This window comes from Mauremys reevesii, linkage group 25 (assembly GCF_016161935.1).
Source record: "Mauremys reevesii isolate NIE-2019 linkage group 25, ASM1616193v1, whole genome shotgun sequence".
Classification (NCBI taxonomy): domain Eukaryota; kingdom Metazoa; phylum Chordata; order Testudines; family Geoemydidae; genus Mauremys; species Mauremys reevesii.
The window spans coordinates 5,341,872-5,364,785 of record NC_052647.1 but is presented as its reverse complement, the minus strand read 5'-3'; the positions used below and the strand labels follow the sequence as shown (position 1 = coordinate 5,364,785).

The window sequence follows — 22,914 nt, the reverse complement described above, 5'->3', positions numbered from 1 at the left end:
GGCGGGGAGCAGGATAAGGGGTCGGGGGTCCTGGGGAGCAGTCAGAGGACAGTAAGCAGGGGGCAGTTGGATGGGATGGAGGTTCAGGAGGGGGGCGGTCAGGGTGTGTGTGAATAGGCGTGGGAGTCCCAGGGGGGCAGTTTAACATACATAAACATTTAACATAACATAATTGGAGATATACCAATCTCCTAGAAGTGGAAGGGACCTGGAAAGGTTATTGAGTCCAGCCCCCTGCCTTCACTAGCAAAACCAATTTTTGCTCTAGATCCCTAAGTGGCCCCTTCAAGCATTGAGCTCATAACCTTGGGTTTAGCAGGCCAATACTCAAACCACCAAGCTATCTCTCCTACCCACCCATCTAGGGGCATGGCATCCTGGGAGGGTCCAGTCAGTCTACAAGGAGCAGGGGGGGGTTGGATGGGTCGGGAGTTCTGAGGGGGGCAATCAGGGGGCAGGAAGTGGGAGAGGGAAGATAGGGGGCAGAGACCAGGCTGTTTGGGGAGACACAACCTTCCCTACCCGGCCGCCATACAGTTTCGGACCCCGATGTGGCCCTCGGGCCAAAAAGTTTGCCCACCCCTCAGGGGCGGCTCTACCTTTTTGGCCGCCCCAAGCAGTCATGCGCAGGAGGCGCCCCGGAGCCGCGGGAGCAGCGGACCTCCCGCGGGCATGACTGCAGAGGGTCCGCTGGTCGCGCGGCTCGGCTGGACCTCCCGCAGCTGCGGACGGTTCGCAGGTCCGGCGGCTCCGCTTGAGCTGCCGCAGTCATGCCTGCAGGAGGTCCAGCCAACCCGCGGGACCAGCGAACCATCCGCAGTCATGCCTGCGGGAGGTCCGGTCCTCCCGGGGCTCCGGTGGACCTCCCGCAGGCATGACTGCGGCAGGTCCGCCGGCCCAATCAGCCGCCCACCCGGGAAAGGGCCGCCCCACGCGCGTGCTTGCCGCGCTGGGGTCTGGAACCGGCCCTGCCACCCCTATACTAGCCCCTGATGTAGGGGCCGAGGCTGCAGTGCCCAGCGTTGTGGCTATTCCCTGCCCCCCAGGAACCGTGGGGGATGATCAGGGGTGGGGCTGGAGCACACTGTGCTGTGGCTATTCTCTCCTCCCCAGGGCCCATAGGGGGCAGAGCGCACGGTGCTATTTCCATGGCCCAGACACGAGGCCCCTCCCAGCTCAGGGGGACACGAGCAGCCCAGATGCTGTGTGCTGGGGCCAGCGAGGGTCCCCTCCCCCCTCCCCAGCGCATCTCTGCAGCGCAAGGAGTTTGCTCCGAGGGTCTGTTTCTAACCCCGAGGGTTTATTCCTCATCCAAGCGCTGGGCACAGGGGTGAGCCCGGCCCCAGGCTCTGCGGGAGCAGGCGAGGGTCACGTCTCATCACAGCCTCACTGACAACCTCAGGTCACTGCCAAAGCTGGCAGCAGCCCTGGTGCAGCGCCAGGCCTGGAACGAGCATTTGTGTGTGTGCGAGGGGGGGTCTCAGCAGGTGGGGCCAGGGGAGAGCTCACCCTGGCAGCTGTTCTCACTCGCACGCGTGAAATTCGCTTTCCCAGAGCTCGGCTCGTAGCCATCGATGCAGGTGCAGAAGTAACTCCCAGGCACGTTGGTGCAGTTTGCGTGGGATCCGCAGTCTGCCGGGCTCGGGCCCTGACACTCGTCAATATCTGCAGCACAAGAGGGAGTCTGCGTGCTGAGGCCAGCGAGGGTCCCCTCCCCTCTCCCCAGCGCATCTCTACAGCACAAGGAGTTTGCTCCGTGGGTCTGTTTATTCCCCATCCAAGCGCTGGGCACAGGGGTGAGCCCGGCCCCATATGCTGTAGGAGCAGACAAGGCCATGACCTATCAGAGGGGGGCCAGGGTGCCATTTGGCCTGGGCCGCAAGTTCAAAGGGGCCTCAAATTTAGACACTTAATTTTCTGGCATTTGATAAGTTTTGCAACTTGTTTTTATGAGCGTCCCTATCGGACTAAAATCAACGTGACCCACCTTCTCTCAGCTTGGAGCTGCAAATTCAAGCAAATAAGAGATGTGGTTTGGTGAGACATAATTTTTTTGTTAACTGATACAGATTTTGTCATATTCAAGAGTTAAAAATGCTCATAGATATTGTGTGATTTTGTCAGTTTGCCTGCGTCAGTGGCTTCAGGTGAAGGCACCTTCAAGGTGTTGAAGCAGGGAAAAAACTATCCCCGTTCAGCTATGGGACAGGAGCGTGTGAATGGGCTCCCCATGCTTAACGTCAACTGTGACATTGCACGACAGCGAGATTTTTCCTCCAAAAGCATTTGTTAAATAAAACAATATTCAAATTACGTCTCACTCTTTTTTTGGTGCCTTATTTTGTTTTCATGTGTCGTCATTTTGTATGTTTATTATGGCTGGGAGCCTCAACAGCTGGAAGTGGCCTGCGCCTCTCTGGACCTCTGAGAGGGCCTGGGCGAGGGTCACGTCTCATCACAGCGTGGCTGAGGCCTCGGGCCACTGCCAAAGCCAGCAGCAGCCCTGGTGCAGCCCCTTGCTGGGAATGGTCACGTGGGGTGGGGGTCTCAGCAGGTGGGGGCAGGGGAGAGCTCACCCTGGCAGCTGTTCTCACTCGCGTTTATGAACTTGGCTTTCCCAGAGCTGGGCTCGTAGCCATCGATGCAGCTGCAGGAGTAATTCCCAGGCACATTGGTGCAGTTTGCGTGGGGTCCGCAGTCTGCCGGGCTCGGTTCCAGACACTCGTTAATATCTGCAACACAAGAGGGGACGCTCTGTACAGTCCTGGCAGGGAGATGTTCCTGTAGCACTGAGCTGGGTGATGGGACCCAGGTGACCAGGCCCCTGGGAGCTTAGCAATCACAGGCCTGATTCTCAGCTATGCCCAGGCCATGCTAGGCTGCTCTGGCAGCGGAATGGCCACTCGAGAATATGGTTCATTGAAAACTGTGTTAGCAGCACAAGTTCTCACTTTACATCTGCAAGGGGTTTTCCTGGACCTGCCTGTGGGCTAGGGGGTTTGGGTGACAAACACTGGTGATCTGGGGTTTTCAGCAGTGTGTCTGCCAAAGGGCCAGCCTAGAGGAAAGTGGGGTTAGTTGTGCCCATCTGCCTTCAGGAGCAGCCTGCTTTGTCTCTCTCTGTTTGGGGTCCTCGTGTGCTAGGGTTCTGGATTCTAAGAATAACCCTGTGTTGAGCTGCAGCCTGCCAGCGAGAGGATGTGATGCTTTGTTTCTAACTGAGTGTGTGTGCTGTGAACATAACAGAGGGAAGGGGACCTTCAGACCCCAGAACAGCCACTGTGGCCTCTATGGGCCAAGCCCCAATGGGGCCAAGATTTGGGGAGATTGAGGAGTCCATGTTTGAAGCTGAGTTGCTCAAGGGGTGGGAACACTGGGACTTGGTAGAAATCCTCCTCAGGTTCCAATCACAGAGGAACCCACAGGCATTGCCAGCCTGTGTCAGCCCCGAGGCCCATCTACCCGGGTATCCTGTCTGTGACGGGTGCTACAGAGGAAGGTGTCAGAGTCCCGCAGCAGCAGCCAGGGGGATAATCTGCTCCCGTGAAGGTCTCCTCCTGATCTCTAATAGTCAGAGGTCGACTCAAGCCCTGAAGTGGGAGCTTTTCCCTCCCTCCCAGAATTATTGTCCATTAACTAGCACAGCTCCAGGCATTATCGTTCCCCTTAGAACAAGCCGGTCCCTCTTTAAACCTCACCACATTCACAGTCCCCTGGCTGCGGTAGCAGTGAGTTCCAGAGTATTTCCTTGTATCGGCTTTGAATTTGCCCCTTTTCAATTCAATTCTCTCCACACACTGCCCCTTGCTCACTGGTCTTTCTAAAGCTCATGATTGTCTAAGCTAAGCTGACTTTTTTTTAATGCCTGGGATTGTCGTCACGAGCTCAGCCATGGACTTAAGACCTACTGGAGCCGAGTTCAGTGCATAGCTGGGCAGGGCTGGAGCTAAGCATGTGCTTTGCTGACTCGGGGGGCTCAGGAGCACAGACAGGGATCAGCACAAAGCGATTTAGCAGCTGGCAGCTTCCAGCGTCCCCCGGTGGAGACACCAGCATGTGGGTATCCCCTGCCAGGGGACTGGCATTGGTGCATGTGCCAGCTTCACCAGCGCAAAGGGGTCTCCAAATCCACTGCACTGCGAGCCGAGAGAGACCTCTCGGTCTGTGCCCTGGGCAAACTCCCTGCCCTGGGGGAGCGACGCGGAGCTGCCCAGCCCGTGTGTCCCTGTGCCATGCCGCTGGAAGCCAGGGTGTCTGAGGGAAGCCTGGGGCTGGGCTGGCAATGCCAGTCCCAGCACATGCCCCTCACAGCGCAGCCCTGGGGGAGCGACATGGAGCTGGAGCAGAGAGAGGCTGGAGCAGGGGCCTGGTACAAGGCCAGAACCAAAGTCAGCAGAAGTGATGCTCTGAGCAAAGTCCGGCCCTGTGGGACACTGAGCCAGGAAGGGTTAAGCACCTTGCAGGCTAAATGACCCAAATTCTGCCTTTGAAGCCACACTAGAAAAGGAGCCGGGAGCTGTTTCTGGCTCTGGGGAAGCAGCCGGTATCGGAGCTGCTGGTTTGTTGCTGGCTCGGTGAATCTAAGTATCAGAAATAACGAGCAGTTTGGGGGCTTGTCGGCCCCACTCTGCAGTTTTCCCTGATGGAGCAATCTCAGTGTGGCCCCCCCAGGCACCAGTTACACCCTGTCACAAAGCAGAGGCTTCTCTGCAAGTTCACCGTCCAGTGCACGAACTCGGCACTGATATTGCCGGCATTGCCAAAACACAGTGACTGTGTAACCACATCCCAGCACCAGATTCCCCTGCCTGGTGCACGATCAGATGGTTTGACGCGGGGCCGGCTTTAGGAAGTGCAGGGCCCGATTTGGCGGGGCCCTGGCAGGGATGACTCACCCAGCGGCGCTCCGGGTCTTTGCTCCGGGTCTTCCGTGGCACTGAAGGACCCACCATCGAAGACCCGGTAGGGAACCACCCGGTGAGTACATCCCCCTCCATCCAACCCCCACCCATGTCCTGCCCCCCTCAGAAACTGCAACCCATCAACCCCCCAACACTCCTTGTCCCCTGACCACTCCTTCCCAAGAGCCCCCACCCTAACTGCCCCCCAGAACCCCACCCCTACCCAACTCACCCTGCTCCCTGTCCCCTGACTGCCCCAACCCCATCCATCACCACCCCGACAGACCCCCGGAACTCCCACGCCTACCCAACCCCCCCATTCCCCGGCCCCTGACCGCCCTCCCCCAGAACCTCTGCCCATCCAACCTCCCCGACCCGCTCTCTGTCCGTGGGACTCCCTGCCCCTGCCTTATCCAGCCCCCCCGGATCCGGTCTCTTACCAAGCCGCTTACCCCACCGGAGCCAGGCTGGGGCCTGAGCCAGAGCCGCGCCGCCCGGTCAGAGTCGGGGCCGGGGCCGGGCTGGAGCCGCACTGAGCCTCCCTGGAGCCCTCCTCACACCCCCCTGCCCCAGCTTACCTGCCACTGCTTGTTTCCAGGCTTCCCGCGCAAACATCTGATTCGCGGGAAGCAGGTGAGGGGGAAGAGGAGGGGGTCGGAGCATTCAGGGGAGGAGCGGGAGGTGAGCTGGGGCCGGGGGCGGGGCGGACGGCTGCTGGAGCTTGGGAACCGGCTTCAGCTCACCACTGGGTGCGGGGCCTGATTCAGGGGAATCGAGGGAATCGGCCTAAAGCCAGCCCTGGTTTGAGGGGTGGGGAATGTTTTGTCTGAAGCAGCAGGAGAAGGGCACAAGGGGGGTAACAAGCATGTTGTGAGACACACAAGCTGGGACGTCAGTTGTTTATCCCGGATGGTTTGTCTCAGTCTGTAACGGTCGGGGTCCACTGTCGGAGGCAGACGTGTGGCCGTGTCCCTGGGGCATCTCTGGGCGCTGGCACCGGGCTGCATTGGGGATAAACCTGGCCGAGCGCCTTGGCCACTGCCCCGACTCTGGGCTGTCTGGGCACTTCGCTGGAGGTCTGCCGGGCCGGCGACCCGCCCAGAGCCGGGACAGCACACGGAGCCGACGAACGCCAACCCCACGTGCCCGCCCCAGACTGCTGGAACTCGGGGGGCCTCAGGGCAGCCTGGGGCTGGGCTGGCAATGCCAGTCACAGCACATGCCCCTCCCAGCGCTGCCCACGCAGGGGGCCTGGGGCAGTGGGAGGGTCCCTCGAACTAGCAGCTGCGCCCCCTAGAGGCCAGAGCAGAGACTGGCTGCCTGCCCCCAGCGGAAGCTCAAGCAATAGGGGATGGGGGCGAATTCAAGAACGCTTTAGCCCAATTCCCAGAGCCGTTCCTGGGGCCACTTCCCAGGCTCAGGGGGGCACTAGCAGCCCAGATGCTGCATGCAGGGGCCAGCGAGGGTCCCCTCCCTCCTCCCCAGCGCATCTCTGCAGCACAAGGAGTTTGCTCCGTGGGTCTGTTTCTAACCCCGAGGGTTTATTCCCTGTCCAAGCGTCGGGCACAGGGGTGAGCCCGGCCCCAGGCTCTGTGGGAGCAGGTGAGGGTCACGTCTCATCACAGCCTCGCTGAGCCCTCGGGCCACTGCCAAAGCCGGCAGCAGCCCCGGTGCAGCGCCAGGCCTGGAACGAGCATTTGTGTGTGCAGGGGCGGGGGGGTGTCTCAGCAGCTGGTGGCAGGGGAGAGCTCACCCTCGCAGCTGTTCTCACTCGCATTCATGAATTTGGCTTTCCCAGAGCTGGGCTTGTAGCCATCGATGCAGGTGCAGTAGTAACTCCCAGGCACGTTGCTGCAGTATCCGTTGCGTCCACAGTCTGTCTGGTTCTGCCCCAGACACTCGTTAATATCTGTAATGCAAGAGGGGACGCTCTGTACAGTCCTGGCAGGGAGACGTTCCCCATATCACCCTCCAACCCCCCGCACTGAGCTGGGTGACGGGACCCAGGCGACCGGGGCCCTGAGCTGTTAGTGATTAAAGGCCTGATTCTCGGTTACTCATTTCTGCTGCTGGAATGTCAGAAACAGCCCCCCCCCCCCGAGCCTCCTGTCCCAGGTACGGGGGGGTTTGGCCCCACAAACACTGAGATCCCCCATGTGAGGAGAGGGTGGGGAGACTCCCCCTGGGGCTCTGGGCTCCCTGTGTGTTGGGGGGGGGGAGGGTGACAAGCTGCCTCTCCTCTGCCCCCTCCCTCCTTGGATCCCTGCAGGGTGGGTGGGGGAAGTATAGCCAGGGCTGCCCCATTCTGCTCCCGTGGGGCCCCTCTGCCCCTACACACCCAGGGGCTGATTAGGGCCCAGGCTGGGATTCAGACGGGTCAGTGTGATGGGCCCCCCCACCCTGTGCCCCATTCACAGAGCCCAACACTCCTGGCTCCTGCTGCTCACTCTGGAGGCCCCGGTTCGATCCCCAGGAGGGCGGCCCTCACCCGAGCTGCTGCCCCCCCCCATTCCCCAGCCGGGCTGAGCACCCCCAGCAGGCCCTGGAGTCAGTGGAGTTGGCTGCTCCGGCCCTTAATGCCCTGCTCTGTCCCAGCCCCCCCCCAGGACAACGTGGGAGCCCCGTTACCGTCACAGGTCTCTGTTGGGTTGGTGAAGAAGCGATTCCCATGTGGCTGGTATCCATCCAGGCAGGTGCAGTGGGTGCTGTTCACACACTTGGCGTTTGCTTGGCACAGCGTATGGTTGTTGCAGTCCCCAGTGGTACCTGCAGGGGCGGGAACAGCTGGGCAGGGTCAGCCAGTGCAGAGCGGCTCCCCTCCCCCCCCACACACACACAGGGGGATCGACTCCTTTCACACGCCCCATTCGCTGATTTTCATCCCTGGGCGCCTGGCAAACAGCTCCGACGCCTCCACCGCCTGCCACAAGCTGCCCTCGGCTGCACAGGAGGCCTTGGCTCCCCGGGGTGCCCCCGGCACAGACAGGCAGAGCCCCCGGAGCCGGGCGTCGCTTCAAGTGAAACGTTTTCAATCTCACCCAATTTTTCTCCTTCTTGTTGCTGTCGTTACTCTGGTTAGTGTCAATTTCAAATCCAAACCTCGCTTGGAACCGGAAAACGGGAATTTTTCGTTTTGAAAATTATTTCATCTCCCCCCCTCCTACCCCCTGTGCATTTTTTTCCAAGTAAAACCAAACATTCCTCTGAACTGAATCGGCATTTTCTGGCAAAAAATGGATCCCTGGGAAATTCCTGCCCAGCTCTGCTCTGGATTGACTGAGAGCGGAATCGGGTGCGAGGCTAGTTTGGATCCTGAGCTGCCTCCCATGACTCAGATTGTGACCTGCCTACGGGGGCTCCTGGATCCTTTAGCTGCCCCGTGTTTGGGGCTCCGCTGGGATCCGTCCCTCTGACCAGCGTGAGGGGAAGGATCCCAGCGCAGCTCAGCCGGCTGCAGGGCTTAGGGTGGGAGCAGACGGAGCAGGGTGGGTGAAGCACTGGGGGACCCCAGTGGATCAATGGGAATTTTCCCAAATGCCATGTTGGGATTCGCAGCAGAGCTGGGTTTGGGGTGCAGAGTCTGGATCCCAAACACCCCCCAGCTGGGCACGTGGGTCCCAGGTTTCAGTTCAGCCTGATTTTTGGGGGGGAGGTGCCACCTACAAATGCCACTTCTAACGTCTGAGCCATCAGGGGGTTGATTCGGGCTGGTCAGTAACCCGGCCCTTGGCTACAAAGGGGACCTGCCCCTCACTCCAGCCCCCAGTGTAGAGCCCTGGGCCCCAGGGTCTATTCTCTGCTGGCCACGGGGCTGGGAAGGGAAGGGAAGGGGAGGGCTACCCAGGGGCCTTCTCCTCTCCCCTGCACGCACCCACCGTGCTCTGTAAACCCACCCCAAGACGCCCACGCCAAGGGGCTGGTCCCGGCTCCCCAGACCCCTGACTCTGCTCTCCTCCCACCAGGGAAAGGGGCCAGAGGGGGCGGAGGCCAGAGGCCGGGCAGCCGGGAGCGCTGGGGAAGGTTAGCCAGGAGGAGTCGGCCTTACCTTGTACGCCAGGAGTCTGGGCCACGGTGCCCCACAGGCACAGGGCGATGCAGAGCCCTGGAAGGCAGAGACAGGGTGAGGCTCCATGGGCAGATGGTAACCGCCACTCAGCTGCACACACCCCCAGCCGCCCCAGTCCTGCCAATCCCGGGCCAATGGCCAGTCAGGGCCCTGCCAATGGTGGAATTAAAAATGCAGAAACCTGGTGCGCTGGGAAATCAGCCCCAGCTGGGATCCCTGGTCATATTTTTACCTGATTCTGGTTGGGAACTGGGTTTTTGGCCAGGGCAACTGGGTCTTCATTGTGTGTATGAACAACAAAGACCAGGAGCCCCCATTGTCAGGGTGTGACGTTATTGATATAATCTGGGACCATATAGAACAGGGTTTGCAACCAAGGTCCTGTAGTGGCCCCAAATCTTATGTAAAGGGGGTCATATAAGGTGTCTAAGACCAGGTTATGGGTTGTTGGTTATGATTATGCTGTCTGTGTGCATGTGTCATTTTGTAGTTGAAGTTATGAGTATTGGCTCTATACTAGGTCTGTCGCATCTTAGGCGGGGGGGGGGTCCGTTCCGCGGTTATCACGTAAAGCGAAAACCGCATATAGTCACAATCTCAAGCCCTTTAAATCCTGCCCTCAGCTCTGGCGGGTGGGCGGGGGGGGGCATTTAAAGGGCTCCACCGGGCTCCCAAATGCCCCCCACCCCGCCACCGGAGCGGCGGGCGGGATTTAAAGGGCTCCACGAGGCTTCCCACTGCGGCGGGGAGCCCAGAGGAGCCCTTTAAATCCTGCCCGCAGCTCTGGCGGCGGGATGGGGCCAGCATTTAAAGGGCCCAGAGCTCCACCGTGGCCACCTCTGCAGCTGGGAGCCCCCTGGGTGATTTAAAGGCCCTGAGACTCCCAGCCACAGCTGGTGCCCCAGGACCTTTAAATCTTGAGGCCACGCCTCTTCTACTTGAGCCCCTCCCAGACTCCAGGCTTTTCAGCGTAAAGCTGAAATTGCACATGTTAAATGCACGTAAGTTGCGAGAGACCTGTAGTTCAAATTTGTGCTCTGCTTCTGGGAGACATCCCAGACAAGTTGGTGTCAGCTCTGCCTAGCCTGCTTGATGGCCCATTAAGGACCATCAGCTACAACTGACCCATTGAGAGAAGGCAGATACGCCTTGTAACTCAGCAAAGTATGCAGGGTCTTGCCCATGTGACTCCAGACTCCATTTTGCTGTAATTTTCCACAGTAAGGACAAAGAGGTTCTTACACCTGGAAAAGCCTATAAAAGGCTGATGCCTCAACTCATCTTCAATCCTGCTTCTTACCTCTGGAGGGACTTTGCTACAAACTGAAGCTCTGCACAAAGGACTGATGACCCATCCCAGCGGGGGATGTTCCAGAGACTTGATTTGAACCTGCAGTTTATTCCATCACTGCTACAAGCCTGAACTAAGAACTTTGCCATTACTGTATGTAATTGATTCCATTTAACCAATTCTAGCTCTCATCTCTACCTTTTCCCCTTTATGAATAAACCTTTAGATTTTAGATTCTAAAGGATTGGCAACAGCGTGATTTGTGGGTAAGATCTGATGTGTATATTGACCTGGGTCTGGAACTTGATTCTTTGGGATCGAGAGAACCTTTTTCTTTTATTGGGGTGTTGGTTTTCATAACCATTCATTCCCAGGATGAGCAGCACTGGTGGTGATACTGGGAAACTGGGGTGTCTAAGGGAATTGCTTGTGTGACTTGTGGTTAGCCAGTGGGGTGAAACCAAAGTCCTCTGTGTCTGGCTGGTTTGGTTTGCCTTAGAGGTGGAAAAACCCCAGCCTAGGGCTGTGACTGCCCTGTTTGAGCAATTGGTGCTGAATTGGCTCTCTCAGTTGGGTCCCGCCAAAACCGCACCGTCACACAGGGCCGGATTTATACTTAGGGCGCCCCAGGCACAGGGGCTTGGTGGTCTCCCCCCCATCTTGGTGCTCTGGGGGCCGCACCGTCTGGAGGTGGCTGGGAGCTGCAGGGTCCCTGCTGCCCGGAAGCTCTTAACCACCACAGGCGGTGCCCTGCCACCCAGCGCCCCCTCTGCCCACTGCCCACCACCCCCCACTCCCCTCCCCAGAGTTGTCCCATAAACTTCCCCAGAGACCCACTCTCCCAACCCCTGCCCGCACTCACTGCCCCCCTGGGAGGTGACGCTGTCTGCCCCCTCATCCGGCCCCGCCCCCTGCAGGGACCTGGGAGCGGCAAAATTGGAATTTTTAGGTGCTTGGAGAATGCTGAGAGCGGCACATGCCTATGGTACCAGGTGCTGCCCAGAGCCGACCGAGATCAGGGCCACATCACGCTCGGTGCTGCACAGACACACAGTGAGCCAGTCTGTCACCCAAAAGGGTCATGGTAATAGGCAAAGGGAGGAGCATTCTCTCCACTTTACAGAGGGGGAAACTGAGGCACAGTGAGGGGTAATGACTTACCCAAGGTCACCCAGTGCGTCCATGCAATGGACAAACCCCCTTGGAAAGGGGAAGCACCGAGCGGGGGATGGGGCACAACACAGGCTGCTGTTGATCTGCTTTTCACTCAGGTGTCGCCCCAGATCCGCCCCCTCCTGCTGGTGTTTATTTGTAGCCTGTTGCTCTGAGTCATTAACCACATGCGGGTGCGAAGAACCAGATGCTAAAGGACCCGGGGCCGAGTGCCCGAGGTGCTGTGCAAAGGGGAAGCCCAGCGGGCTGGGGAACCCCATTGTGCTTTCCTAGGACGGGAGCTAGAAAGGGGGCGCGGCTTTGAAATTCAGCTCCGGCCGATCTCCCCCGGGGAGACTCCATGGAGGACGAGGGAGCTGGGGAGGTGACGGCATCACAGGTCCCCTGGGAGCGAAGGCCGAGCCATTAATTCAGAGAGTCTAAGGCCAGGACGGGAGCAGGCTGATCCAGCCTCTTGCACTGCACGGGCCAGAGAATGACCCAGGGATTCCTGCATCCAGCCCGTAGCTGGGGATGGAGCTAGCGCAGAGCTTGAGAGGGGACAGCCCGTCTGTGCGACTCCACGTGATGGAGAAGCTGCCGCGTCCCAGGGCAGTCGGCCCTGAGGGTGACGTCCCCTCCCCGCTAAAACACGAGCCGGCGTCCTGCCCGGAGAGGGGACGTGTTGGCTATTCGGGCTCTTTCTAACAGGGGCAGCAGCAGGGCCTGTTCCCAGGCAGCCCCAGCCTTGCTGGGACTCCCCCCACCCCACCCCGGGGCGAAGGGCTTTGCCCCTTGGAGGCCTTTCTTCTGAGATGGGCCATTGGTGCAGGGGCAAAGCTAGGAATAGAACCCAGGAGTCCTGATGCCTACCCCTGCTCTAACCACTAGACCCTACTCCCTTCCCCTCCGAGCTGGGGATAGAACCCAGGAGTCCTGGCTCCCACTGCCTGCTGTAACCTCTAGACCCCACTGCCCTCATCGCAGAGCTGGGACGGAACCCAGGAGTCCTGATGCCCAGCTTGGAAGCAGGGCCAAACTCATTTCATATGATGCCTGTCAGCAATTTTTAGTCTCCACCATTGTGGGCTAGACTGGAGCACAGGGGACCTGATCCCCAAGGCCAGTCCAGCCCCCCAACACCTTCCCCCGCCCCCATCAAACCTGTGTGTCCACAGAGCAGCACTGAACAGCCTCAGCCACTAGGGGGCACCACAGCCCCACGCCAAGGCCCCAGCCCCAGTGTCCATGCTGGGCTGGGTCTGGTCCCTCAACTGTCCCCCGAGTCCCCAAAGTGCCTGAGCAGGATAATTACCCGCACGCCAGACACACACACCACACACACTAGTGTTCACATGCACACACACTCCGGCATGCACACAAACATGCAGATGTGTTCTCACGTCTGTGAACAAGTACCAATGTATATACCGGTGCGCCCACACCCACACATGTGCCTCACTCATGCATGGGCACAGAGGTACAGACAGGTATGTTCACACATACCAGTAGCCTGCAGCATCAGATGCAGGGACAAGGAGCCCCCAGGACCCTCCCTGCTGCTCAAACACCAGCCAGGCCGGAATGGAGGGAGAATCCTTCAAACCCTCCCGCCGGCGACGAGCTGCCGTGACTCTGCCCAGAGAGGAGTGATCGTGGGGCCCTGAACCCTCTACCCCCCCTGCCCCAGGACATGGCCAGAATCCCCCATGCAACCCCTCCACCACCAGCCCCAGTGCAACCCTCTTAGAAGGGAATCAGTCCTCTCTCCCGCCCCACTCCCCACAGCGCCCCCTGCTGGTAGATGCTGGAACTGGAGCAGCCGGGAGCTCCCCCCACAGCTGGTGCTGTGCCCTGATCCCCACAGCGCCCCCTGCTGGGTCAGCCCAGGACTGCAATAATAACACTCCAGCACTTTACCCAGGGCTTGCTGCTGCTGCTGCCCCTGGGGTCCCGTGGAGCCGGCAGGAGCCGGGGTATCGCGCCACCCCCAGGCTGCCCCCTCAGACGGCTACGGCCGGGCGGTGACCACTACCAGTGAGCGCCGTCCCCTCCCACCGCGCGGGGAAGCCGTGAATCATGGAACAACCTCGTCCAAAAGCTGACGCAGGCACTCGAGAGACCCGAACTCCCCCACCTGCTGGGGTCCCACATGACCCCCTTGACCCCTGCGTCCAACCTGCCCCCTTGACCCTGGATTCCCACCTGAACCCCAAACTTGCCCCTGCTCTCTGGGTCCCACATGGCCCCCAGACCTCCAGATTCCCATCTACCCCTGGGTCCAACCTGTCTCTCCTACTCTCTGGGTCCGAACTGCCCCCTCCTGGGTCTGACAAGCCCCCCCCACAACCCGTTCCCTGGATCCAGTACAGCTACCCTGGATCTGGCACCCCCCCCCCCCCCCGACCCAATGGTGACTCATCACATCTCCTGTGCTCCCAGGTACAATCCAGCACCCCCCTTCCAGGGCTGCCACCACCACAGACACACCCCGGCTCCCCTGATGTTTTAAGGCCCCATTGGGGGAGGGGGGCGATGAGCCCTGTTGCCCCCCCCCCGGGAATGTCTCAGGCTCATGTCTCAGCCGGAGGCAGGCGCACAGAATAACTGTCCCTGTGTCCCATCCGGCCCCTCCAGGCCTTGGCCAGCAGCTGCCTCCCAATGGCCAAGAACATTTTCCCAGGGGGCAGAAGGGGTGAAAAGGAACATTAATGGGGGGCGGGGTGTCAGGAGGCCTTAAAGAGACAGTGCCCAACTAGCCAGGGCCCCTCCCTCTGCCCCCCCAAACAGCCCTGATCCAGCCTTTCAGCAGCCACAGCAGAGACACCCCTGGCTGTTACAGGGGGTGGCAGATCTGAGCATGGAAAGTTTGGGAGCGGGACAGGGGGCAGGGAGGTGAACGAGAGAGGAGCGGGGTGAGGGCAGAGACTCAGAGGCCAGGAGACGCACCCAGATCCGGCTGCAGGCCTGTGCAGAGTCACCCCAGGGAGGGATCTGACCCACAGCCTGGGTACAGGAGAGGCCACGCTAACTCCAGGAGTGCCTTGGGAGCACGGGGGGGGGGGGGGGGGCGCAGCACCCAGATCAGACCTTTCACCCCCAAGGGAACCATGGCACTTGGCATCATCAGCCTGGAGGGTACAGGGTGGGGGGCAGAGTCTCTTCTCACTGCCCCAGGAGTTACCCCATTGTAAACCAGGCCCAGTTACCGCCACCTGAACGGACGCTCTTAGTTCTTCTATCCCATGTGGGGGTGTAAATCTGGAGTAACCCTGCTGTGAAACGGTGTAAGGGAGGGATGTGCCCTCCCCACAACCTGCACGGACTGTCAGAGACCCCTCCTGACATAGTCCCATCGGTACTGTCCCAGCCCCGAGGACGTCCCGCCCCTGAGGTCAGTCTGGGGGGTGGAATCAGAGCTGCCACCCCCCCACGGGGCGCTGGAGGAACAGAGGCTGGCGCTGAGAAATGGTCCCAGGACAATCAGGTGATTCTCCCCTTGACGCAATGGAAAGGGCCCGACTCCCACAGCCGCGGCCCCAGACAAAGTGCAGACAGTCCCCGTCTCTGCCCTCCCCCACGCCGGACAGACGTGCGCTCACCCTGGGGTGCTGGATCAGAGCCACCGCAGAGCCCGGCTGCTGGCGGGAGGGAGGGATCTGGGCTGGCGTCAGCCTGGGCACAAACTCTGGGGCAGGAGCACATCCCAAGGGGGGAGGGGCTGGGCTGACGGGGGTGGAGGGCTGCTCAGGGATGGACTGTGGAAAAGTCACACACACACACACACACACGTGTCAGGCAGATCCACCGACTGGAGCGACGGGCACACAACGCTCTCAGCGCTGGCACCAACACACTCCAACCCGGCACAGCACAGCTGGGTTGATTTAGCTCCGCACAGTCTGGGCTTCGTTTCTCAGGCAGGCTCAGCTGCGGTTTCCTCTGGAATCTGCTGCCCCCGGGGTGCCCCCCTTCCCCTGATGCACACAGGGTCCCGGCAGTGGGCGCCGCTTCCCAGATGGGGCCGGAAGCGCCAGCCAAGCCCCCCCATCGCTGGGGGCTGGTGGCCGGCGGCCATGGCTGGTCAGTCTCTCTCTAGGCTTTCTGCGGGCCCATGAACCCCAATCCCTGGTTGCAGGCAGGAGCCCTGGACCGGCTGCTGCTCAAATTCCAACTCCTCCCCCTGTCTCTGAAATCCGAGGGCCGACAGGGCTGCACCACCACGGCAAACGTACAGGCAGGAAGGCCCTTCCGTGAACACCTCCGGCCTCTTTGTAACAGCCCTCAGCGTATATGGGAGGTCTTCTCAGCCCCCGCCCCAGTCATCTTTGCTCCCGACTAAACATGCTCCATGTTTTAATCTTTCTGCACAGGTCTGGTTTGCTAAACCTTTGATTCTTTTTGGTGCTCTCCTCTGGCCTCTCTCCAACGTGTCCACATCTTCCCGAAAGCACCAGCGCCCAGAACTGGACATGGGACTCCAGCTGAGGCCTCCCCAGTGCCGAGCAGGGCGGGACAGTCACCTCCCGTGTCATACAGAACAGTGGTTCTCAGCCAGGGGTACGTGTACCCCCGGGGGGACGCACAGGTCTTTCGAGGGTACATCAACGCATCTAGATATTTGCCTAGTTTTACATGTAACCCTTCTGCCCGGCTGTGTTGGCAGCAACAAGGGCCGGGGTCAGTATCTAGCGGTTCCGTTTCAATAACACAACACAAAACCGGCTCGAGCCCCCACCCAGTGACCAGGGACAATTACATACCCCCCGGGCACCTCTAGGAGGCAATACTTCCCCTCTCACTAGCACGGAGTCTGAGTGTAGCAAAAGCCTTTTAATAAAGGAGGGAAACAATGCGGCATCATGTTGGGGAAACCCCACAAACAGGATTCATAACACAAACCATGAGCAAAAGACCCACCCCCAAGTGAGTCTGGCAGCGTCCTTTTCCCCTCGGGGTCTTAAGTCCAGCAACCCAAAAAACCACCCAAAGTTCCAAAAGTCCAACACCCCAAAAGTCTCTGTCCCTGGTCAGTGCAGTTCAAAAGTTTATCTGTAGAGTGTTACCTCCCAGCCCAGGTGCAGTGGTGTTAAGAGGCACCTTACGTGGTCCGAGGCCGACTGCCCCAGTTTGTGCAGCACCTGGCGCATGGGGCCCTGCATCTCAGTCGGGGTCTGTAGCTGCTACCATAACACACCTAATGCACGAGAGGAAGTGACCTGATCCAGTCTCAGTAGAAAGGCCAAAGACGGGCTGCACCTAGAGACCCAACACCCAGGGCTGAAGCAGAGGGGTGGGGGGGGCAGGGGGCGAAGGGAGGGGGCAGTAGTTGGCTAGGCCAATGGAGCGAGGCTGTTACCCCAGCTGGGGGGCTGCCCCACGGAGCGAGACCGTGGGATCTGGGGGAAGCACCAGGGCCGGCTCTGTTGTGAAAACATCCGGGGAGTAACTAGGGGTTTTATCGGTTCCCTTTTCACGAGGCCACTTATCTCCTGGCTACTTCCCCCCACTTCTCCGAAGGGCAGGACTCAAGCGGTGTCGAAAGCCCTGAGCCGTTAGGGGCGGCAGTGGGGCCGGTTGCTAACAGGGCTCGCTGAGGTCATCCCAGCTACAAGTGCTGAGCACAGAGCCTGTCCCACTAGGGAGCCTGGCCCTGCGGCAGCTGTTGTAAGGGACCCGATGCTAGTGCCCAGGTGTGCGAGGACACCCAGAGTCCTGGCTCTCCCCCACCCAACACCTCTCAAAGCAGACATTTTTTTTGGAATCAACCCTTGATGTTCCGGGCAAGGCCCCAGTTGGTGTAAACCGGCCCAGCCCCATTGAGCTCAGTGGAAGGAGGGCAATTCACACCAGCCGGGCTCTGGCCCCCCTGTGCTTTCCTCCGCCCTGGGTAGTTGCCAGGAATCGCTGTCACCTCAGCATCTCGCTCCTACTGCGTAACCCTGCGGGGATCCGGAGAACTGCCCCTCCCATGATACTGTATCTGCATTTCTGCCCAGCCCTCGAATCTGATCCCCACTGTGCCAGAACGACGGCCCCTGGCAAAGAGGAGAAAGGCCAAGGAGGAATCTGCCGACAGATCCCGGCAGCTCAGTTCCCACCCAGGCCCGTAGCTCCAGATGCTGGTGAGACTAGACACGTTCGCTACGTCAGTTCTCGCGTTACAGCCCTGCCAGCCAAGGGGCGATGGGGAGAGATGCTGCCAGGCCAAGGCCGACACCCGTACACGAGCGCTGCCGGCCCCTTCCTGACGGCGCGTTGGCAGCACTTCGGCCCCATCCAGCCCTAAAGCGCCACACGGGCATTCACAGCCCACACGGCCCCACTGCTGAGAAAGAGCTGCCACCAGCCCCATTTTACAGCTGGGGAAACTGAGGCACTGAGAGACAACTCACCCACTGTCTCAGAGCAAATGGCAGCTGGGAAGAGAACCCAGGAGTCCTGGCTCCCACCTCCCCCCTGCTTTATGAAACCAGGAAATCAAATACAAAAAACAAAGCCACTGATCAAACAAACGGCTGGCACCAATTCTACTGTCACTGCTGGTATTTCTTAGCCATATTGCTGTGGCACCAAGGCCCCATTGTACCAAGCTTGGCACCTACAAGCCTTGGCACTGAGAGCCAATGGCCCAAACAGACAAGGCAAGTGAAGGACCATTTGCCCCATTTCACTTCTGTAGAAACTGAGACGCAGAGCAATTCAGTGCCAGAGCTGAAAATTGAACCTGGATTTTCCCTCTGCCATTGTAGACCCTGAACCACTCGGGCACCTGTGCCACAGAGCTGCTGCCAACTGGGCTGTGCCACACAGGTCTCAGGAGGCATCAAAGATAACAGCAGCTACAGGAGCCCAAACTACCCCTGGATCCAATCCTGAGCTCATCGCACCAGCAGGACAGCGCCTGCCTCCAACGGGAGCTGAGTTGGAACATGCAGTGCAGGATCCAGCCCACAGCTGGGGACCCATGTGCCAAACTTGGGCACCTAAAAGCTGTAACCTAAATCCACATCAAGGCTCCTAAAATAGCTGGCCTGGCTGGCTGGTTATGCCCAGATTCTGCAGGATCTGGGAATGCTCATTATTAAGTGAATTACGGTAGCGATTATCAGGCCTGACCAAAATTGAGGCCATATTGTGCCAGGGGCTGTACAGACCCACAGCGAGAGACAGCCCCTGCCCCAAAGGGCTCCCAGTCTCAACTGAGTGGGGAAACTGAGGCACGGAGCAGGGAAGCTACTTGCCAAATCAGTGGAAAGAACCCAGGTGTTCTGACTCCCACCCCGACACTCTGTCGACTAGACGGAGCTGCCTGCCTGCAAATCGCAGCCCCTTTGTAAGTCAGGCTTCTCATTTCAGGAGCCTAAGTCTGGATTGAAAACCAGACCCCCCAAAGCTCTGGGAAGGTGGGTGGGCACAGACCCAGGGCAGCACTGATGTCTCCCTCTCCCTCCCTCCTTCCCCAGACGGTGGCTGGACTGGCAGGGCCAAGCAGGGCAGGGAATGCTCCATTTTATTAATCACTTGGCACCACATGGACAGAAATATTTCTGAAAACGAGGCTCCTCTGCTGGTGTCACAGGCATGGCACCTCCCGCCCCCCCAGGGCATAGGATGCACAGAGGGACAGGGCACTGAGCACCCAACAGGATCCAGCCCTTTGTACAGCCAGCCACTTAGACAAGAACTCACAACCAACACCCCTCCCCCAGCTGTGGGGATAGAACCCAAGAGTCCGGGCCCCCAGCCTCCCCTGCTCTAGCCACTAGACCCCACTCCCCCCCCACTGCTGGGATAGAACCCAGGAGTCCTAGGTTTGCTTCTAGCCCTGACGGCATCTAAAGCCAGGCAAATGCTCCTTTAAGTGAAAGACATAAGAACATAAGAACGGCCCTACTGGGTCAGACCAAAGAACCATCTAGCCCAGTATCCTGTCTGCCGACAGTGGCCAGTGCCAGGTGCCCCAGAGGGAATGAACAGAACAGGTTATCACCAAGTGATCCATCCCCTGTCACCCATTCCCAGCTTCTGGCAAACAGAGGCTAGGGGCACCATCCCTGTCCATCCTGGCTAATAGCCATTGATGGACCTGTCCTCCATGAATGTATCTAGTTCTCTTTTGAACCCTGTTATGGTCTTGACCTTCACCACCTCCTCTGGCAAGGAGTTCCACAGGTTGACTGTGCGTTGTGTGAAGAAATACTTCCTGTTGTTTGTTTTCAATCTGCTGCCTATTCATTTCATTTGGTGACCCCTAGTTCTTGTGTTATGAGAAGTAGTAAACAACACGTACTTATCTACTTTCTCCACACCCGTCATGATTTTATAGACCTCAGTCATATCTCCCCTTAGCCGTCTCTTTTCCAAGCTGAAAAGTCCCAGTCTTATTAATCTCTCCTCATATGGAAGCTGAAGACTTCGAAGACCCCAAGGCAAAGGACCCTGATCCACATTCCAACCCGTCCCCTCCCCATCCAGCCTCCTCTGAACCCCGGGACACCAGGCACCCAGCTCCTGATGCTGCAGCTTCCAGCTCCGAGGTGGATCCCACGCTCCAGCACCACCCACAGCCCAAAGGGGATGCGACTGCGGATCCATCAGTGGCCGGTGGGGGTGGGGAAGGTGACCCTGGAACTTCCCCTGCCCCCAAAGATCAGATCAAGTCTGGATGAAGCTTGGAAGGGGAATTGACTGGACCCAGGATGACCCATGACCAGAATGGCTGGGAAGGGGCAGAGCCAGGACGCATGCAGGTAATTGCATCCAGCCTTCTGCACTGTCATCAACCACGCAGGACTCGTCTGAGGGTTCGGAGGGGCAGCCCACAGACAACACCAGCACCCCCACCCCCCGCTCTGATAGTGCCTCATACCCAATGATTCCCCGCTGGGGGAAATGCAAAGCCTGATCATCCCAAAAGGGTCCCCAAAAGGCTTTCAAACCTGGTCCCTGGGCCTCTCCATCCCTGGTGTAAAGTCCACCCCGGACAGCACAGTTTACAAACCCCAGGGAATCAATTTATAAACCCTGCTTCTGCAGCCTGAGGGAACAGGGTCTAGTAGTTAGAGCCGGGGCGGGGTAGGGGGGGGCTGGTTGTCAGGACACCTGGGTTCTGTTCCCAGCAGAGAGGGGAGTGGGGTCTGGTGGGTTAGAGCAGAGGGGGTTGGGAGCCAGGACTCCTGGGTTCACTTCCCAGCACCAGAACCATCTTGCCAGGAGCCTGGAGAAACCACCTGGCCTCTCTGTCAAAGAAGGATCATCTCTCTCTGGAGTACAAGCCAGGATGGGACAACCTGTGACACACACACACCCATAACCCGCTGCTCCCCAGGGTGTCAGAGAGGAGCCCAGCCCAGCCGGACAAATAGCACAATCCCCTAGTGCCCGGGACAGCCCAGCAGATCCCTGCCCTGCCAGAGACAAGTGTCCTGGTCCCATTCACACCAGCACGGGATCCAGGAGTCACTCCCCTGGAGTCACACAAGGGGAAAGTTGTGGGAGCAGAATCGGGCCCAGTTGCTCCAGATTTCCGGGGGGGGGGGGGTGTAAGAATCAGGCCCCGGTGGCACTGGCTGGGCCCGATCCTGCCCTCACTCGGTCACAACGCTGTAAAGGCAGCGGGTGTAAATGAGCGTCACTCCCCGGGAGTCCGGGCAGGGCCACCCAGAGGATTCAGGGGGCCTGGGGCAGGGCCGGGTCTTCAGCAGCAATTCAGCTGCGGGTCCCTATCGGAGGGAAGGACCCGCCGCCGAATGCAGCCGAAGAATGAAGCGGCGGCGGTGGAGCAGCCTAAGTGCTGCCGATCGCGGCTTTTCCCTGCCCCCCGCCTCGTGCTTGCGGCGCTTGTACTCAGCGGGCGGCGCTCGGAGGCTTCGGCAGCACTTCAGCGGCGGGTCCTTCACTCGCGCCGAGTCTTCCGCTGCACTGAAGGGCCCGCCGCCGAAGAGCCAGAGCGAGGGAAGGGCCCGCCGCCGAAGTGCCGCCGAAAACCCGGAGCAGATCCCACTTGCCCACCCCTCAGGGCGGCCCTGAATCCAGGCAGCAAAACACACCAACTGGGGAGCCACCCCCGGGGATTCACACCACAGTAAGTGGCGCCAGAATCGGGCCCATCCCTCATGGGCCCCAGCTCCGCTCCTGCCCCTGGACTCGGAGCGCAGCCCGCGGGGATCCCAGCTCTACCGGGGGCCGGAGCCCGCCGGCAGCCACGGCGGAGCGACTCCGGAGTCACTCCCGGGGACCCGAGCTCAGCAACGCGCGCAGGGAGCAGCTGCCCGGGCCGAGCACATGGTGCAGCCGGGCGGCGGGGCCGGGTCGGGGCTCACCGAGGGGCAGCAGGCGGCGAGCCGGGTCCATGCTGCGGGCGAGGAGTCCAGCAGCGGCGCGCGCACCGAGCTGCAGCCAGAGGCAGCGCCCCGAGCCAGGGCCGGCTCCACGGGGCGGGGACCCGCCCAGGAAGGGTGGGACCAGGGCAGGGGAGGAGAGCAGGATCGGGGGAGGGAAGGGGAGGGCCGTGTGTGGGGAGATGGGACGGGGAGAGCTTGGGGGAGCCATGGGGGTGTCAGAAAAGGGGGGCAGCTGACAGGCAGGTGTGGGCACTATTTTAACCAGGGGCTCCCAGTAAATGACAGACCCCGGTCTGGGCTGAGCCCCCATCCCAGGGGGGCTCGTGGGGGCAGGGCATGGATTCGGTTCCCGTTTACACAGCTGCCCCGACCAGGCAGCTACATGGGGCAATCGAGGCACCCTGGGGGCTGCTATAGCGGGTGTCTGCCCAAGTCCTGAGGTGCAGAGTGGGGGGCAGAAGGAGCCCCCCTTCCTGGGGTTAGCAATGGGGGAGATCAGGGGGAGAGGTGCCTGGGGAACACCTGAAGATGGGACGGCGTGGGGGGGGGGCTGGAGAGATTGATGGAGGGGGGAGGGGTGTGGGGCGGGCGGGCGGTGGGGATGGCGGGGTGCGGTGGGTGAGTGGATGGAGGGGTGAGTGGCGGATTGAGGGAGGTTGGCTGGGAGGGAGGGGTCCGGTGTATATGGGGATATCTGCCTTGGAGACCAACGTGCTGGGCTCCCATCCACTCTGACACACACAGACACTGCTCTAAACTCCCCAGGCCGAGGGCTCCTTCTCTGGACCAGAGACACCCCTACCCCTGGACGCTTCCCCTGAGATGGCCCCGGGAATGACCCAGGAGGGCCCGTACCAGCCCGGCCCCCAGCCCCAAGCTTATCTCCACCCCATGCCGCCATTGCTCCTGTCTGTGCCCCCCCACACCCCTGTTGTCCCCCCTCGTGCCTCCTGGAACGCAGCCCCAGCACGGTGCGGAGCCCAGATTAGCAGGGCTGGGCAGCCGGGGGCTGCTTTTCCCCTTGGAGCCCAACAGCTGAAGAGCTGCCAACATTCCAGCCCAGCTGGGGCCAGATCCAAGTCCTGGGGCAGATCTGTGCTTGGCTGGGAGCTCATGACCTGCACTCACCCCCACCATTACCTGTAAATCCCTTCAGCC

General features: G+C 60.0%; 1 protein-coding gene across 1 annotated transcript in view; it reads right to left on the bottom strand.

Annotated features, from left to right (window-relative positions):
- Positions 1 to 21,767, bottom strand: part of LOC120391380 (adhesion G protein-coupled receptor E2-like) — a 101,104-nt gene extending 79,337 nt beyond the window's left edge. The window contains exons 1-2 of the mRNA XM_039515019.1: positions 21,736 to 21,767; positions 8,947 to 9,003 (exon numbers count right to left, since the gene is read on the bottom strand). Coding sequence (XP_039370953.1) covers positions 8,947 to 9,003; positions 21,736 to 21,766 — 88 coding nt within the window. The 5' untranslated portion in view covers position 21,767. The remainder of the gene's footprint in view (positions 1 to 8,946; positions 9,004 to 21,735) is intronic.
- Between the last annotated feature and the right edge of the window lie 1,147 nt (positions 21,768 to 22,914).